Source organism: Anopheles marshallii, chromosome X (assembly GCF_943734725.1).
Source record: "Anopheles marshallii chromosome X, idAnoMarsDA_429_01, whole genome shotgun sequence".
Classification (NCBI taxonomy): Eukaryota; Metazoa; Arthropoda; class Insecta; order Diptera; family Culicidae; genus Anopheles; species Anopheles marshallii.
The window spans coordinates 7533010-7552542 of NC_071325.1; the positions used below are offsets into that span (position 1 = coordinate 7533010).

The following is a 19533-nucleotide window of genomic DNA, read 5'->3' on the forward strand; positions in this document are numbered from 1 at the left end:
ACCAATGATTGCTATCTGGTAGTAGAAATTCGCATTAGAAATGAAGTTGCAGCGAAGAATTCGAGAATGTCAGAATTGAACAGATTGAGCAGGTCCTTGGAAAAAGTGGTCTACAAAGGAAGTCCTTGCTTCGGCGTGTGGAGAGTTTAGCTCCTATTGTAGCTGGTGGAAAACACTGACTATCAAATATCTAACTTCACCAAACGGACTTCAATTTCTGAAGATCTCTGCAAAATTGTGATGTACTTGTCGATATTCTATCATTATTTATTACGCCGATGGTTCTACTTACAGCAATAATTTCTATCCACCAGTTTTGTTGGTGAAGGTTTTGAACGCTTTCTCACCCTACTCCACCTGTCATCAATCACGCGGAAGTACCTCCTACCGGCATGACCCTTACCATCCATTCGCGTAATTGAACGATTCCTACCGGATATTGCCACATGCGATGTTACAAGCAATTACAATTACTGTTCAAATCAAACCCGTAACTGCACATTACGCCTCTCCCACCATCCACCATTCACCTTCGTGCTCAAAACCCCTCACCCCTCGCCTTTTGGACGTGTGCAAACGTCAATCAGCAAATTATCCCATGCAAATAGGTATCGATTGCTAGTTATGTTTATTTTAAACAGCAACAAGCGACATAAAAAAAAAACGCCCACTCGTTATGTCGGAAAAAATCGGTAACAATCACATACGCACATTGGTGGGTACATATGCATACATATCGCTGGAGGCATCCCATTTGCGTACGTGCTCGGGTTGGATTAAGGATATACTTTCTTTTTTTTTTAAATGATCACCACTCGCTTCGCACAACACAGCCAATCGTGCAGGGAACATATGACAAGCCTTTGGGTGGTTTTCGGTCATCTTGAGTTCCGGTCTCAAATTACCAAACACCGGGATAGGTTAGGTATGCAAAATTCTAGCAGCAAGAAGCCAAAGGAGAAGAAAAACAAAACACACCCCAATAATAATATTCTAATGAAATTGAAAACTCAAATTGTCCACACGGTTTGTGCGCTTCGCTGTTTGCGTATCATGGAAGTATCTGATTTGAATAAAAGGATTATTATTTGCTGTTCTCCCGGGTATCTCTTCCCCCGGCACGGTGTAGCGAAAATAATCGCAACAAATATTGGGCACACGGATGAGGCGTGTTTTAAATTGAAAAAAATAACGCGACATACCCACGCACGCCGCGCTGCCCGGATTGCCCTGCGGCGCCCATCCTCGTTACACGGTCACGGCCCTTCTTCGACGGGGTGAAAGTGTATGTAACGGGGCAACGGGTAAAGAAAGAAAAAAAAAACATTACAAGAGTAACCAGAACCACGCTTTCGACGCGCGGTCACGTGGCAGATTCGCGGAAAATTTACATGAAATTCAATATTTCCCGTGTGTTTTGATGGAATCATCTAGCGGGAAGGATTTTCACCGGAACATTCACCCCGCCCACCCGAACAGGCTCGATATGATTTTGATTTGGTTCCGTCGTTGTTTTTTTTTCCTTCCATTTCGCAGTCATTGCTGTTTGGTATCATCATCATGTTTTCCTTTTTTGCATTCGTTTTCCCCATTTCCATCTTCCATGTACGGAGTTACGAGTGTGGTTGAAGCGGGCGATGGTGGGTTAAAATTGCGACACTAAAATAAGGGTGTAGCCGGCACCCCGGTTAGCGACATACTTAGTTGGCAAACCTTCGGGCTGACGCACTGAGATTCAATCTCATCCACATTTGGATACACTTTACGATACTCGCATGGTCCAAATTTGTGGCATCCCTTACACCTTCAAACCCCTCCTGTTGGCAATTTCCCGCAAAAGTAGGCATGCAAATTTTCAGCCTTCTAACTGTTTTGCATACATATTGCTTGAGCAGGAGAGAGAGAGAGAGAGAGAGAGAGAGAGAGAGAGAGAGAGTTGCGACCCGCGATCGGTACCTAAAAGATACTTTACTGCTGTGATTTGTGGGTGATTTTTGTTTTGTTTGGTTTGTTATTGCTTTGTTTGCGCTTTTTTATTGAAACACATTCGCGATATGATTGGGTGGAGAAAATAAAAAATACACTCACACACACCCCATCGAATCACCTACCACCTCGAATCACCTAGTGAAGCATGGATGTGGGTGGATATATGATCTTAAATTATGTAAAGCAACTAATAAACTCATTTTTTATTGTCTCAAGAATAAAAATAAGGAGAAAAATAAAACAGAAAACCATAGTAAAATCTGATTCTCCTGTGGAAATGGGCGAATTTTCCCATTTTCCTCAGGGATTTCCTTCCTCAGGATTTTCCTGAGGTTGATGTTAACTTTCAACTTTTGGTCGGGTTCGAGTTAACAACCGCAAGCAAATGTGACCAAACTGGTCAACCGGATTTCTACCAACTCCCCCACCACCCTCGCGGAAATCGATTAGCCAAACCACCCCTTTTGATCGGGGGATGATCGTCCTTCCATCGCAGACAGAATGGTCAGCACGAGTGCCTTTCCTATTACCATACCATTCCTTCCAATTGCACTATTTCACACCCCTCCCTACTCCCCCTACCCCCTCCAACCCCGTCCAGCTTCCCACTCACATCCAGGCCCAAAAAAGTGCCACCCCACGCGGGGTGGAGACATGCATTCGACAACGATTTCAATAATCGTAACCGTAAATTTGTGCGCCCCCGCATCCCGTTATGGTGGGCTCATTCGCACACCACTCTGCGGCCATGGGAATGTGTGTTATTAAATTTGAAATTGTAATCCCTGCCTTCGCCATTTCACGGGAGGTGTGGGGAGGGGTGTCGAAACATCCACCTTCTACCAGCCATGTCAGCCATCTCGCATCTGATGGTAAAATGTCATCTCGTTTTAAAAATGACTTTAAATAAAATACACACACACACACGAGGAAAAAACCCATCGCACATACATGTGCGTGAAGTCAGCCCCCAAAAACGTTAGCGTGTATAATTGTGTGCAGTGTGTGGATGAAGGATGTCGGGGGAGGGGAATGTGAAACGTTGCGCGGCGGGGTAAGTCATCGGAATTTACGATTACGATAATGCACCGCACGTAAGGCCACGCGAGGTTGATTGACATTGAGGCGTAACAGTCGTCCGTGTGCTGATTTTAAGTGGCAAAAGGGAATTGCGTGGAGGATTTCGGGGTGGAAGGATCTAGTGAGATGGAAGGGGTTGAGGGGAGGGAAGGGGGGGAGGAAGTCACATATTGCCTAACCTATACGCAAGGGTGGTACGGTTTCACGAGCTGCATTTCCTGCAAAGCAACATACAGTCAAACCCTCTCGTACGAACACACACACACCGAGAATTGAAATGTGTTAAAATTTCTCGCTCATTAAAATTAATGCACAGTCGTTGCACATACACACGCAGTTTGCACACAAAAAAACCCCCCCGTCGCGCCATAAAATGCTCCTCGGGGGCTCCCGCTAGTGTGCGCCCCTGAAATGTATGCAAACCGCCACACACGACACCGATTGTGCGAGGGAACACAGCGTGGTCAGTCTAGGCGCTGGTGATGGGCTCATTCTAGTGCACCCACGACCGTACTCCATTTTGCTCCTATACTCACAGATACCAGCGGAGTACGGGTTCTAACAGTTCCGAACGATTCTAGACAGTTCCGGATGAACGAAACGGACGGAAGGTTGTAGATAGATTTTTCACTAGAAATGGTCTGTCAGATGAGCATCAGCGACATTCTGACCAGTGTCAAAAAAACCCAAAGGCCGACCGGTGAACATTATCTCCGGAGGTCTACCAGATAATTTCCCAAAACGAGTCATAACTAGTGCTGGGTGAGTCTGATTCCGATTCATGAACCTCAATGAATCTTTGAACAGAATGAATGAATCTGAAAGATTGCTCATAGATTTACGAATCTACAAAGATACTTGGATCTTCAAAGATTACTAAATCCTCAAAAATTAATAAATTCTCAGCGAGTCTTGTATCTTCAGAGATTCCTATATCCTCAAAGCTTCTTGGATCTTTAAAGATTGATTAATCATCAGAGACTCATGAGTCCCAAGAGATCTAAGGGTTCATGAATCCCCAAGATCTTTCAAACCTCCTGAATCAGCTCTGAATTTTGCCATTGTTGTCCACCTCTAGTTTTGCGCCATTAAATATCGGTGTTCGTAGAATGAGGTTTTTTTTTGTGGGTGAGAATCCTTCCTTGTCCGGTTACGCACCACCATCCACCCAACCCACAATAGCATCCTCACACCACACAATGGACCGCACAATCCAACCGTCAATAGCTGCCAGCACTCGGACCGAACGGTTTTGAGAACCCGCTGACAGGCCCGGACATCAATTTCAGACGACGCTGGATGCAAACATTGCAATTCCCTCGCCCTCGCCCCAAACACACCGCGCACAAGATGCAACCGGGGGGGTTTTGCGTTCGGCCGAAATCCTAATCGGCACGGGTAAAAATGCGTTTCCTGCCACGCCAGGCTCGGTGGCAGTACGGATGGTGGCGTGGAAACGTTGATGAAACTGCTTTTAATCACCGTCGAATGGAAATTTATTAGACAATTGACACGACCACTCGTCCGTGAACTACCACGCTGCACCCGAACAACAACAGGAGCAACAGACGCAGAGGCCCCTAGTTGGTTTGCTAGGCGATTGGTTTGCGGGCTCGTTTCGGGCGTTTTTTAATTAAATCGTTCATCCGACGCTGGACACGCACGCCGTCCGAGGGGACGTGTACAAATGGACCAACAAAAACTCGAACAGGAAAAAAAACACACAGAATCACAAAAATACACCGGCTTAACCTCCTCCTTCTCGCACCTCAGTCGCGTGCGAGCGGATGAAGATTAATGCTACAACCTCTTCCATCAAACAAAAACAAACAAGCGTGGGTGAGAAGTTGAACTGTAGCAACAACACGGCGCAATCCTCACACTGCACTCGACCGGCTGCAACACGATGCACATTCGCGTGTACCGGGGGGGTGCGAAGGTTCCGCGGGCTGTAGTGCAGGGCGTGCGAAGAACATTAAAGCTGCACGTGCCGCGATGCAACCAAGGATTGCAGTAATTACATTACCGGCTGCGAGGTGTAATGTGAACACACGTATTTCGCATGCCCTCGGTGCGCGTGCTGCATCCCTTCTGGCACATTCCTGATGCACATCCGCGGACGCTACCCTGCCTGTTGTTCCGGCGGGATATTGATTCGGTTGCAAACCGTCCATACAAGAGGTTTGGTCGAATTACAAGCTTTCCGGCCGCAAAGAGGATGTCCAGAAGGTGTCAAACTTCTAGGTGCGGAGAAACGAGGCGCGGGTGGGTGCGAATGGATTGTAAGGTACGCAGGACCTTTTCACCTTGGAGTGTTCCGAGGGGAAAATGAGTCATTCAGCCAGTCTCGTCTGCTCACCTCATGCTGTTCGAACGCAGGGTACGATTTAATCCAATTGGATGGATAGAGATTTATGAATGCAGATATCTATCGTTTGTAGAAAAACTTCAGAACTTCAAACTTCAGAGAAAGAAGCATTAGCATCAAGATATTTTAGGTATTTTGGATGCTGACACCTCATCATGAAATTTGGACTACCGGATTCCTAACACCTAGGGATTCCTGGCAACTCCCTTAATTCTGACTGAGATAATAATAACCATAAGATATGGTTTTGCAGACCTGATGGAGATGGAAGTCCAACTCCAAGAGACTGAGGGACCTTCTTAGAGTTCCATCTCAATACAGCAACCCACACAAAGCTTAGCGGATCCAAAGCGACAAGGTGGTGGTAATAATGGGTATTCTAGTCATATCTTTCATCAGGTCTTCATACTAGATGGAGAGGTTACTGGGTCTTTCATACTAGATAACCTATTTCGGCTCTTTTATCAAAAAATACTACAGAGGTAATATTCATGATACTACGTATAGCTGCGGGGCCACGAGCGTTGAGACTGCGTCTCAAACCTCCTCAGTCACTCATTTACCTCAAAAAGTCACTCAAAACCAAAGTCTCCGTTGCCTCTTGAGGATTCCCTCAATTTCAGTACAGTGGTGACCTTACTGGATTTGACGTTGACATATACAGTATGTGACGAGTAAAATGTTTTTCATGTATTTTTATTTTTTTGTTTCTACTGTATTTTTGTTTCAATTTTATGGAAAATATGGTCAAAAAAATTGTGGTTTGTTGATTAAAAACTAAATCATCATTTTCTTAATTACAGGAGCTTAATCCATCAATCATATTGCAGTTGAAAAGTATAAATTCAATTATAAAACATGTTCACAACTTTTGTCACACATTGTTCCAAAAAGGAGGTTGCGGAGACATAAAAACATCATACCGTACGCCAAAACATTGTGCTTGCACAATCATAATTACGCATAAAACACTTTCAGAATGTAGTTACATTCATAATAGTACGCAAAAAGTGTACTTGTATAAAAAAATAAACCATTATTCTTTCGCCATACCATCGGCAGATACAACAAGTTTTGTTTACATTTTGAGCTGCTGACTGGCCGAATCTGTCAAAAAAGTCTCAAAAATTTTTGAGACTTTTGTAGATGAGCCAGGTTTCCCTCAAAACTCAAGTCACTCAATGTTTAGAGTTTTGAGGGAATCCTCATCGCTCGTGGCCCCGTGGCTTATGAAGTGATTCTTCATAGCTCTAACCCGTTGCACAGTCACAAGAACTCAATCATCAGAACAAGACCATCCACCGATCAAGAATAGAAAGTACATTGAAGACAAAGTTTCCCTGTTGACTGATAATAACCAAATCACCAAATTTCGATCACCAGACAGAGGAGAGCTACGGAGTCTTCTAGAACAGACGATTTATGTTACTCACGTCTTCCCTACATTTGGTGCAGTCTGATGCAGGTGATGTAGTCTCGGAGATCTTAGCAGCCTTTCTATTCAAGTTGTTCGCCTTGAATATCTTGATGTTTGCCACTTCAGACATTCCTTTTCCTCTTCTTGGCCTGCTCAGGGGTGAGCACGTCATGTAGACATGGCCAAGTCACCAATCTACTTGCAGAAAATTCGCTCTAGGGTTACATTTCTTTATCCACGACTGCAACCAAGCTCCTACAGGTTCGACTCCACTTGATCCAGCCAATGAACTCGCTATGATCTTCTACGTCTCTTGCCGAACGGATGGCTGTCTAGCACCTTTCTGGTAGGGCATTAGGCCGGCTTCCTCATCGGACATTATCGACACTTGAACCTGAAGAACTTGCTAGAGTGCCCTCAGCATACTGACTGTAAAAACGGACGCATCTGTCGCCGAACTGAAGAATACTGAATGTAGTGACGTGTAACACCGACACTGTCTGCTCAGTGATGTACATTGGTAGTTTTCCATTGGAACTCCTACTCTGAATAGTGTTCTGATCTTTTCTTTGATGCTGGAATAATGTTGAAGTTCTGAGTAGCCTATAGTCTATATATGAGCTAATATATGAGCTTCTAGACCTAGACAACCATTATACAAGATGTCTAGTATTGGAGTACAACAATTGCACCAGCAACTCCACGTTCCCCGAAGCTGCTCCTCCTGCGAAAGATTCCGGTCATCCTAACCCCCACCAATCAATTGCTAACCAATTTCCTTAACTGGAGTGTTAAAGGAAGTCGCACATTGCTTCCATTTGCAGCACTCAACACCACTTTCGACTCCTAACAGCAACCCAAGCAACCAAAAAAAAAAATAGCAAAACATCCGGAACGGATATGACCACGTGCCAGCGAGGGAAAGGCAAGAAAAAAATGCCTCGTTTAGCCCACTAACTCTTGTCCACCTTCCCACCGGGACGGAAAGTCAACGATTGTTGGCGAAGGCCCGAAAACCAGTTGCCAACCAACTGTACCGCCACCGGCCATTCGCTCGCCGGGTAAATCGAAATGTGCGCCGAAATCAATCACGCACACCGCACAGCTCATTTGCTTTCATGTCGGTCCATTCGCCTGCTAACGACGGGTCGCACAAATGGAAGACAAATAAATATCAAATAGAATTACCTCCCGGGCCATAATCTTCCACCTTCCTTTATGGGCAGGCGTCTCGCCCCGGGTTTGTGAATTCTTTTTTTCCTCCTCCTCCCTCCCCCTCAGTCCCTATCGGGCTTGATGAAAGTGAAATTGTGGTAAAAAGCTGTAGTTGCAAGTGTCTTTCGCCGAGGGTCTCCGTCCAATGTTTCGTCTTTTGATCAATTTCCGCTAGTGTAAATACGCAAGGTATTGTGGACGTCCAACCAGAGTTTGCCGTCCGGCACTCGGGTTAAAGAAAAACCAATCCCATTTCGGATGTTTGGTGAGGACTCTTCCCCGGTTGGGAGTTGTTTCTTTTTCTGTTGGTGTGTCCGGTCACTTCCATGTTCCGGGAGTTCAATAAAGGAAATCAATTCGCCCGGTAATCTGTTTATGATTGTCATAAATTATGTCCAGCCCCTTTGGAGTTTTTTTTCCATATTTTGTTGGTGCTTCTGCTTAGATTTAGACGAGATGGCTCGGCAAGTGCGTGCCGCCTTTGATCCGAGGCGTCTTGTCTTGAGGCATGTAAATAGGCAGCCGCCACTGTTTGCCGAGATATGCTTCTCAATTTATTCGTTTATTCTACAGTTCATTTCAAAGGCGACATGTTCTGCGCACCCTTTCGCACCCTGACAGAGAACCTTACATCTGCCAACATATCTTTTATATTTTTTGGGCAACTCACAATGTATCTGCCACAGAAGTCACCCCTAACCTGACGGTGCCGACTGGTCAATCTGGTGGATGAAAAGTACCAAAGAAAAAAAATGGACGTAATAAAGAGTTAATGCCCACCCGTTTAGCAGCCCAGTTTGGACTGTGGACCCGCCGTTCCTGCCCATTAGGGTACCATTCGACCGTGACGCATACTTCGAAGGATGCAGATCTTCCTCTAACACTCTAAGCACTTCCCGTGGCCGATAATCGAATTTCACTCGAATGTCGGACATCCGGAAGCGCGCCCCGAGGTTTTGCGAGAGGTCGAAGGTCGTGATGTAATAGAAATATCAGAAACAATCCACGAACCGGACCGGTGCCACAGTTGTGCCATAAACGATAATTCAGCTAGATCGAAAGGGGTTTCTTTCTGGTTTGCTGCTATTTTTTACTTATTTATTAGCAGGCGATGTGCAGGGCCGTCAATTGTCGCTGCCCAAAAGAATGCAACCAATGATGCGGAGCGCCGGAACGCATTTACGACTGACGATTTTTTACGGCGGTATAATAAATCTAATTCAGAGTGAGTGTCCTTACGCTCGAACGGGATGCGCAACTGTGTATTTGCTGGGCAGAAGGGTTGTAGAAGGAGGAGAAAGAGAAGGTGAGTTTCGGATTGTTCCCTGTGCAGGCGGTGTGTTGTGTTGTACACATTGCTTTCGAGATTTTCTTGCTTTTTGTTTGTTACAGGGTTTCACAATAGATAGCGTATCGCGAGCACAACTTACTGAAACGCTCGCACGAATAAGATAATCGGTAAGGTTGATAGTGAAACATAAAAACACTTTACTGTATCGGCAAAACTTTATATGGTTTTGGGTGCACAATTTAGGGAAAGTTCCTATATTGGTGGGTTCAAGTGTTGTAATTTAAAATGATAATTTTGATGATTAAATTAAAGTACTTACTAGTATTCATAACAATTTTAAATTTCTATTCTTTACACCATTTGTTTACAATTTCGCAAAGTATTGTTTTTTCATATCTCAACTCTTCAACCCACTTGTATGTAATTCAACCAAGCGTGATTTAGCATTCACTAACGTGTGCCAGTTTTGCCGATTCAGTGCTGCTTTCTTTATGTGATTTACTATAAATTTGTTGAGGGGACGTCGGTTTTTATATCAGCGAGTTCAGGAGTTGAAGTTTAAAAAGAATGCTATTGTTAAAACCCTGTATTTATTTGCCATTTTTCTCTCATACATTTCGGTCACAGCGGTGACCTTTTGTCCACGGGAGTTCCTGCGGGAGTTGATTCTGATAATTCGCTCAAGAGCCGGAACGGAATTAGCCAAAATGGAAAAATAGGGAAAAAAAGGAACCAAAAGAGAGAAGACCAAAAAATACCTCCAGCGACCCAAAACATTGATCACCCGTTAATGAGGGATTATGAGCCGGATATTGATGTCATCGGTGTAACGGAGATCCCCGCTACAGGGGTTTGCCCTAAATTTTTGTTTTTTTTTTCGATGCACGTCGAATGGTTTTGAAGGCACCGTGGGGTTACGGAGCTAATCAGGTGAGCCAAACCATCGGCTGCCAGCTACGCAAACAAACACAAACATTCTGCATCATTTCGTGGCAGCCCTTTCGGGTTGATCGAAGGGTCGCTAAGGATGTCCCTTAAACATTTTGTTTTTATTTTTTTGAAAATCTGAAACCGAAACTCTCCCCGTACAGCAAAACAAAACCAATGCCCAACCCTTAGATACGGTAGCATCGCATCGGGTGCTTTTTTTTTTGCTCGTTTTGCTACGCTACGCTCGTTTCGATTTTGAAGCATTTTAACCCAAAAAATATATTTTTTACCATTTGCCAAATGGGGGAAGAGTAAATCATATTACCCGATTGCTTGTTAGGCACCCAAGTTCCGGTTTGGATTTCTATTATTGTTGCGTGGAAAACAAAAAAAAAAGAGCCATACATTTTCCAAGTAAAACTCTATTAAACTGCATGGAGTGAAATATTCTAGCCAAAGGGAGAGAGAGAGAGAGAAAGGATCACCGTCAAGCTAATGGGATAATTAAATCGCAATCTTCGGTACGGGCCGGTTTCTCCGGTTGCACTGATTAGCGTTTCCCGGCTGACGTTATGTATGTGACACCGCATCAACCCCTTTAACCTCTCGGTAATTCCTTCTCCCCTCCCGGTGGTCTTGTCTGCTCCACACACATTTTATGACCGCAACAAAAGTGGTTCACTATTCTTGTGCAAGTAGCGCAAAAAAAAAATAACCCCGAAGACCCAGTAATTATCGTAAATCAGTTGCACCGAGTGCAAAACCTAGCGGACACTGTGGGTTTACCGGCTGACAGGATGAGTTTTTTTTTCCTCCCCTGTTGAATGGTAAATCCTTTTTTTTTCGAGCTCACGGGTAAAAAATCGCATTTTTTGCTACAGTGGCCGGGTGGTCTGGCGCCTGTCCGGTATGCAATCCGGTGTCCGGTTTTGTACGCGTAGCGCCCCGGTTGATTTATCGGTCGCCCATTATGTGCGATCGCCAAGCGTGCAGGCTAAATTGATGTTTGCCCATTTGTTTGCCCCTGTTACGTTTTTTGGCGATTCTTCCTCCACTTGCGTTTCTTTTCGGTTTCTTCTTTTTGTCTTGACCACCATGTTTTACCCTCCACATACAGGGGGATACACGAGAAGAAAAAGGGGTAGCAGATGAGCACATGAGCACGTCCATCATCGTGGCGAGCAGAATTCAATCGGGTGACAAAGCGTTTGAAGCAAACAATGGAAATAAATTCTCCCCCCAATAGGAATTGCATTGTATGAGGTTGAGGGGAGGGGGAGGGAGGGATGGGGTGGGGAAGAAGTGGTTTTATTTTTTGTGTCTTCCTCTCGATGTATCACGGACTGGCAGCGACTTGTTCGATGAAAATTTTAATCAAACACACACAATTTATAGCTCAATCCACGACCCGGTCACATGGGATCCGATATGCGAAACTCGTACCGGTCGGTCAGTATCCGTGTGGAAGGATCCACCCGGAACCTGTAATCATATGTGAAACGAGCAGCAGCACGAAAACAAAGCCCGATACGCGATCGGAACGCTAAATCCCATCCATCCGGCGTGACCGGAACCCTGCCACTCATTACATTGTGCGCCCGGAAGCTATGCAATCGCGTGTGCAAACTGCACCACACATTGTATGCATGGCAGGGCGAGCAACTGGTTCGATTGCACCGCTGCACCGTACCCAAAAATGATGAACTACTTGCCAACACAGGTCGCGTAATCCGCGTGTTGCCGCACACGGGGGTTATGTACAGGCCCCGAACAAGACACGTTTCTTTTCCTGTAGCACTCTGTGTTGCTTTTTCTCGAGCTTATGATTTCCTATCACGGCTTCCGAACTCACGGAACGGAACTTGCTACCCCAGCATCCCCGGAGCAATAGTCCGAGAGTCACTCTAGCTTCCCAGCCGCAGGAACGGAAAACTAATTTAATCAAAGTGTCTTCCATACGGGAACTAAAAAGACGAACCAGTCGGGTCGGTGGGCCCCGCTGGAAGGTATGCTTACGTACGGTGCACGAATTATAGCACACCGAATTATAGCTGCTGCTTCTTACCAAAAAAAAACCTTCGAGAACTGAGGCACCGCATGTGTGAAGAGTGGCAACTTGAAGGTGGCAAGTATATTACAGATTGCTGACGATTTTACAACCAACGGTTCGTTTGGCGAACGCTAAGAACAATCCACAACCGCAACCGTGGATGTGAGCGATCCACGTCTTTGGCACAATTTCATAACTTCCTTCCCAATGGGCACAATGGGCACTAGTGAACATATTTCGGCCAAAATTTTGTTTTTTAGGAATTTTTTTTTTATTATTTATTACACTGTATTAAAAACACTGTATCAAAATAAACTCTTTATGGGGACGCCTAGTACCTTGTGTACTTGTGTCCGGAGAACGTTTTGTTAACAAATACTTTGATAAAAACCCTGAGCGCAAAACTTTCGCACAATGCTTCTTCTTGTTTTAACATGAAAGTACACATATTATACCTAATGATTCTAATGAGACTACGCAACTTTACAAAACTCTCATTATGGCATACAGACTAATATGAAAAATTTGATATTTTTTTAGCTTTGTACACAATTTTAATTAAAATGTAACGAAAGTTGTTATTAAATAAAAACAATATTAAATACGCTTTCTGCATCACCAACAATCATCAAAATCCGTCCAATATGCAATAAATTGCAGTCCTTGAAAGTTTGCTATAAAACTTTTTATATTGTTTTCTCAAATGTATAACGACTTTGTTCTCTGAGACCAGACAAGTTAGAGACTTTATTTTTAAGATTTATTTTTATTTAATCCCACTGATTCAAATGCCATGTTAGGTTTGCCGTTAATTGAAAGATGATTTCTTGAGTTTCATCCCAGCGATTGCCCAATGTGCCAAAAAACGTCGAGATACCCAAGACACGTTGGAATCATGATAAAGATGTGACGATCTTCTGGTTGCTCGACCTCTTTTCGCCACTCTGCAAACTGCACCAGAAGCTTATGCAAACGATTTCTCGGTGTGCGGGAAAATATTTATGCAATATAATTTTATTCCAACACTCGTAAAGCTCCCGAAACTAGACAGAATGGCATAAAATGTTTATGCATGTGTGAGTGTGTGTGGATGGGTGTCGGTGAGCTTCACGCTTCATCTGGAAAGTTTTGTTCGAGAGCGTCAAAATCCCCGTGTCCCCGTCCGATACCGTTCGGGACACAAAACCACAATCCCTCGCATGGATGGTTGTCGACGAGTCCATTTGATTTGTCTCTCCAAGCGTCCGGAAGGTTCACCAAATCGCCAAACCTTCGCTGATGCTGCTCGTGCAATAAAGATTATTGGAAATCGACCATTCGCTTCGAACACGACACACGAGTCGCGCGATTAAGCTGTAGCCCCGAACACAATGGAAGTCGAGACGTCGATGGGTTCGCCCTGGCTTCACTATCATCCAAGACAATCCTCAGCGTTTCTGCCGATGGAAAGGCAAGATTTGACAAAGGGGTTTACCACAAAACAAACTTTTGTTACCCCGGCTCACAATGGTGCGTTTGGGTGCTAGCCGCAGTAACTTTCCGCTCCCAAAAACCCCACATGGAAAGACACACACACATGGTGAAGCACTTTGGTGGTTTGGCGGTAGCCACCTCGGGCTTCCCAGCGTGCTAGGATAAATTTAATTAAACTTCTCTACCGTGTGCGCCTGGCAGTATGCAAAACACTCAACTTCATGGTCGAACTACCCTACCCGACCGGCGAATAACTTTTTCCTTCCTCCGGCTAGTGGCATCCAAGTGGTCAACTTTCTTAGCTTCCCCTCTATTTTCCCCCACTACCCTCCCATTTTTCTTACCATCCCCCCGCCCCCTTCCAACCATCTAAAAGAATAAGTGAGCGCTAATTAATTTATTGAAAAGTTGATAAAATTTTACGATAATGGTCACGATGGAGTACACTTTATAGCAACCCTCCGTGCTACGTGACGGCGCGAGCGTACTGTGATTTTGGGCAATCTACCTTTTACCGTCCCTTCTCAGAGGCGCTATCGTCTTGCAGCAAGGCTATAATTTTGGGGACAATTTCCAAGTAGTTAGTTAGCCGTCTTAGACAAACGCCGAGCGCCGTTTGCTCACAATTGTGACCGACAGACAGGGCGCAAAACTGCCGCTCTTCATCAATAACGCTACCATTATGGTTAAGCTACCATTATGGAGAGCTCCTTACATCACCGCATGGTCTGGGGAGGGTTTTTTTTTAAATTCAAGTCTCCCGTTCGCTTTCTCAATGTTTCCTGCAATACCCAACCAATGTCTTCAACTGTCAATTACGCATTCCGTACGCCTACGCCTAACGCCCGCCCGAAATCGCTCGCCGCGTTTTGGAATGATTATATTATTTTGTCCTTAAAATTTTCCCTGTCCATCACAGTGGGATTCTTGTCATGATTTCTTATTAGTCACCATTATCCGAAACCACTTCGATGCGTCACATTATGCCCGTTTGATGCAGTGGATGAATTCTCGTTTGTTTTTTTGTCTCCTAATGACTATGCAAGATCAAAGCAGGGGGTTGAAAGCAAGAGGCGAACAACGGTGGCACGTCGTATCAATAGAACAAATTAATAAAAATTAATGTTTGAAAAGGCACGGGAATCCACCCGGGGGTTTGGCGTACGGACAACTTTCTGGACATCAGGGTGGTTGGTTGAGAGTGCTGAAAATGATAAGTTGCTGACTTACGGTTGGCTTTTGTGGCTTACTTCGGGCGCATTATCGTAAGAGACACAGAATAATGAACAGTAGCAACAAATAAAGAAGAAAAACCGCCGGCGCCTGAATGTATGCAACACCAGCACAAGATAGGATTTTTTGTGCGTCTTTCGTAGCACATTACGAAGTCAGCCTGCATGGGCACGCTGGCAACCGCGGAATCGCGGAAGTATGTCCTGCTTTCTTTGGCCTTGTCTGATGCCATTAATGTGTCCCTAATGGAACCGATATGGTTCGGGTTCATTTGAAGGATTTTTTTAGGAGCGTTGGTCGATTGCGGTCCTCATTTTTTTCTTTTCTACACACTGTTGCGAGCAGGTTTTTTGTTCTTTTGAGTGAAACTGCAATAAATAAATTAATAAAAACAGAGCACAAGGTTTAAAAGTGTAGTCTATTAGACGCGTTTCAACCGTTCCCCTGTTGAATGTTCGGTAATTATGCTCACAAAGCTCATCCGCATTCGGAACTCCTCAACGGGCGTAGGTCACGTATGTATGGTGTTGCGTACAAGCGACCCGAATCATAATAGCTGCTCAAACGTACAAAGGGCGAAGAATCGCTCAACGATGAGGAGCTTCATAGGAGCGAAAGAAAAGTTAACTCTGGTGTAAAACGGTTGAAAGGAGAAGCAATTGACAACGAAGTTTAAGATGTGGAACACAAAGAGGACTTTCTCAGTGAAGAAAAGCATGTCCCAAGCTATCCACTAGAAAAAAGAATATGCATTTTAATAAACATCATTTGACTATTTACCTAAACGATGGATTTTTTTCTTAGTTGTTTACTTTAAGTGCCTTAAAGTATGCAATCTGCATGACAAAACTATCTTTATTTGTGATATTTTTTTATTTTTTAATACATTTGAAGTTGGCAATAAGAATAATAAGCATAAGAATAATTTTCTTCTGCTCTTCCCCTCCCTCTCCCACCTACCCTCCCACCCATGAACGTGAAAGATACGATAAAAGCGGTAATAAATTTGATTTTCTTTGTCGTAGCAGTGCCATTTAACAGCCTGCCTGTAAGTTTAAAGATCACAGGCAGCGAAAAAAAGGACCACACTACATTTCGGCAGTTCCTCAGGGGATCTCGTTATCGGAAGGAATGGGCAACTGAGTGCCACAAATGGACTATCTCTTGTGCAAGACATTCTGTTTAGGGACATTAGGTGACGTCGTTAGAATCGTTAGAAGTCCTGGTGACCACACAACTCCCACCCACGTCTTGAAACTCCTGTTAGATAATATTCAAACAAGGGTTCAAACAAACACCACCCCGACAGCCCCACTACTGCACGATCTTCAAGAAAAGGGGCAGGAAAGGTTCCTTCCTTCGTGCATCTGGTACCGGTGGCCGTAATTAAACCGCAAACAGCCAAAATCCCACCATTTAATCAATTTCCCATTTAACCGCAAAAGAGGGCGGGGGGGGGGCCCTTTCGCTGCCACAGCTCGTGACCAAAGTGACCGAATGCTGCAATAAAAGGGTTCGGTTGCAACCATATCCCACATCCATCGCAGACACGGCACATACCCATACGGCGGGAGACAACTTAATAAAATTATTACCCATGACCGCAGCGGATGCTGTTTATTTGTAAGTTTTAAGGAAAAGTTTTGCGGAAACTACCTACCCGACATCGTCCAAACTCCTCGCCATAGCCGCAGGGTATTGCGGAACCTTCATTATCCTTAAGATGGTCGCGTTTGTAAATTCTTATCTCTTGCCTTCCCCCAGTATCGGGTTGCGATGATTTGCATTTCGGACCGTCCGGGAGGGAAAGAGTGTCCCGGGAACCTTCAAGTTTGGGTGTTGTTTTAATTAAATTCATCTGCTTATTATGAGAACCGAACATGAACGGCCAGCGGTCAAGATCTTTGCCCTGTCATCAAAGGATAATTATTTACCAACCCAAACACGGCTCGCTTTTATTACGACTTTGTATTTTCCCATCTGGATTCTGCGAGCACTTCAATAGAAATAGTTCCAACAGGAAAGCTGGAAGACAAACTAAAACGATACTTGTGTCCACGAGCACGTCGCTGACCAGTTTAGTAATTGGAATTGGATGTGAAATGGAATTAAGAGAAGTTCACCTGCTGGAAATGACTTTTTAATTTTCCTCGTTCGACAACAATGTGTTTGAATTTGGAAAGGTACCTACCGTGGACATTGCAAGCTCATGCCTGCCAACCATAGCGAATCGGTACAAATCCCTGAGACGTACGTTACTGCAGAGTCGAATTTCGCATCTTCCCTCCCCAGACAGATCCCCTTGCACCGAACGTTACATTCGTGTATTATTATGTAAAATTCAATTTTCCATTGTAACGCAATTAAACATTATGGGATTATGTCCGGTTTCCCGTCGACGGGCAACGGGACGGCGCCTACAGGTATGCAACATTGTATCCCGAGCGCACTAATCCGCCCGGGGGAACCGGACTGCACTGCTTCCGGGCAGGGCCACCGAACGATACGTTCGGGATTTATTGCGTACGGTTCGATTACCGCTCCGGTCCGGTCCGATAATGGCGTTTTCCCGCCAGCACACACCAATCCAATCGAGCGTTATCGTCTGTCTTGCAATCAAAATCGTAACAGCTTCAGCCGTCTGAATTCGTAAGCCATCATTATCATCGTTTGCGCCCTGATTGACTCATTAGAATCGCTTTCACACGCTCACGGACCCCATACCCAAGCAAACCCGGCGGTCGAACTTCCTTCCCCATCGGGCCGGAGTCTTTTGTCGGGCAGATGCACACGCAAGGTCTAATCCCTCTAGCAGGGGAGGCAGGGGTGTCTTTAGCAGATTGGATTATAATGGTCGCATTTAATGGGACTATGTGTAATGTTAGATGCGCCTGAACACTGAGTGGCGGATTTGGGCAAATCATTGTAAACAACTGTACATACTCTCTACCCGTCCAAGGTGTTTATAGCTGCACTTCATACTGAAATATTCGAATCTAAGTGCAATGCATTGTTTAGGTACTATAAAATTATGGTTTTTTAATTAGCAAATGGTCTAAAATACTTAAATTCTAGAATTAAGATGGGAACACATATAAAATAATAAAAAAAGCGACGTGGAGGAGTATAACACTAGAAATTGAAAGATCTTCACGAAATTATTATATCCAATTTAAATAGAGTTAACCGTGAAGTGTCAGTATTCTTGTCATTTTAATAAACGTGTATTAGAAAAGAAGAACCACAAAACATTCCTCAAGAAATGGTCAGAAGTGAGTCATCATCAATGCCTCAAGAATATCCTAAGGCTATAGAAAAGATTACTATCACTGAAATTATTTATCCGTAAAGCGATCAAATTTAATTTTAATTTTATATTAAGTTGGAAAACTTGCCATAAGTTCATCATATGGCACGTTGCATAAGTGTGATATAAAGATGCTCAACTAGGGACAATCTCTTATACAAAGAGACAATATGATACCCTCAAGAGCACCTGTTGAACCTATTGAAGATGTTATAACTGAGGAACAGATAATAAAATCACTAAATAAAAACTGTTATACATTAAAAACACTAAATATTTGGTAACGCAAATGCTTTAACACACATTTATTTGCTTCTTTATTGGCTCTCAGGCGTACAGAGTTTGATGGACTATCTCCATCGGGATGCCCTTTACTAGCGATATTCAGACGACAAGCGAAGGAAAATACAAATCAAGCCTCTCTGCCTTCTGCTCCACCTGCATCCTAACAATGACCCCCAAAGTCCCCGACCGGAAAGCGTTCCGGGCTCCTTAACTATAATAAACACACGATCACATCCGACTGTTCTTGCCACCCTTATGTCTACTGTTAGCGATCTTAGCCTACACGGTTCCTTCTTTGCTTTATTTCCGCATTGTACAACTGACTCCACCATCTGGAAGAGTGGGGTTTTGGAAGATAAAGAAGCAAGAACCTTAACCTATCACAGACATATTGATGAGCGGGATTATCTATAGACGATTCTGAGCGGGATCTGCTGCATCGGTTGATGAGTTCGCACAGCTCACTTAGCGACGAATTATATGTAATAGCGAAACAGCAGTATCAACAGTACGCAGTCCGGACACACCGCATGTTCCGACCTGCCCGATCCAACATCCAGCATCACTAGAACGAAACAAACACAGAGAATATTAGTACTTCACACCACGCGAAGAAACACTACACTCAAACAGGAGGACTTTCATCTCCAACTGCTTGTCGACTTGTACACTCACCATGGGTAATCAGGTTGCAGATGATCTGGCACATCAGACTTCTCACTTGTAAGGTTGCGATCACTAACGACAGATCGTTCTGCTCCGTGGGAGTTTGATTCTCCTCGTGATTGGGTGCTGGATCACCGTGCAATGGTTGCGATTGATTGTTGCTGTGCATGGTTGAGGATGATTTCGGCACGGCAGCTTCATCCAACTTGGCATTGTATCCGACAGCCAT

At 44.3% G+C, this 19533-nt stretch overlaps 1 protein-coding gene across 1 annotated transcript; it reads right to left on the bottom strand.

The window, feature by feature from the left end:
• Positions 1-19114: 19114 nt before the first annotated feature.
• LOC128713217 (uncharacterized) lies at positions 19115-19533 on the bottom strand. The gene is made up of 2 exons (XM_053808081.1): positions 19314-19533; positions 19115-19203 (listed from the first exon to the last, which is right to left on the bottom strand). The coding sequence occupies exons 1-2, from the start codon at positions 19531-19533 to the stop codon at positions 19115-19117; spliced, it is 309 nt and encodes a 102-aa protein (XP_053664056.1).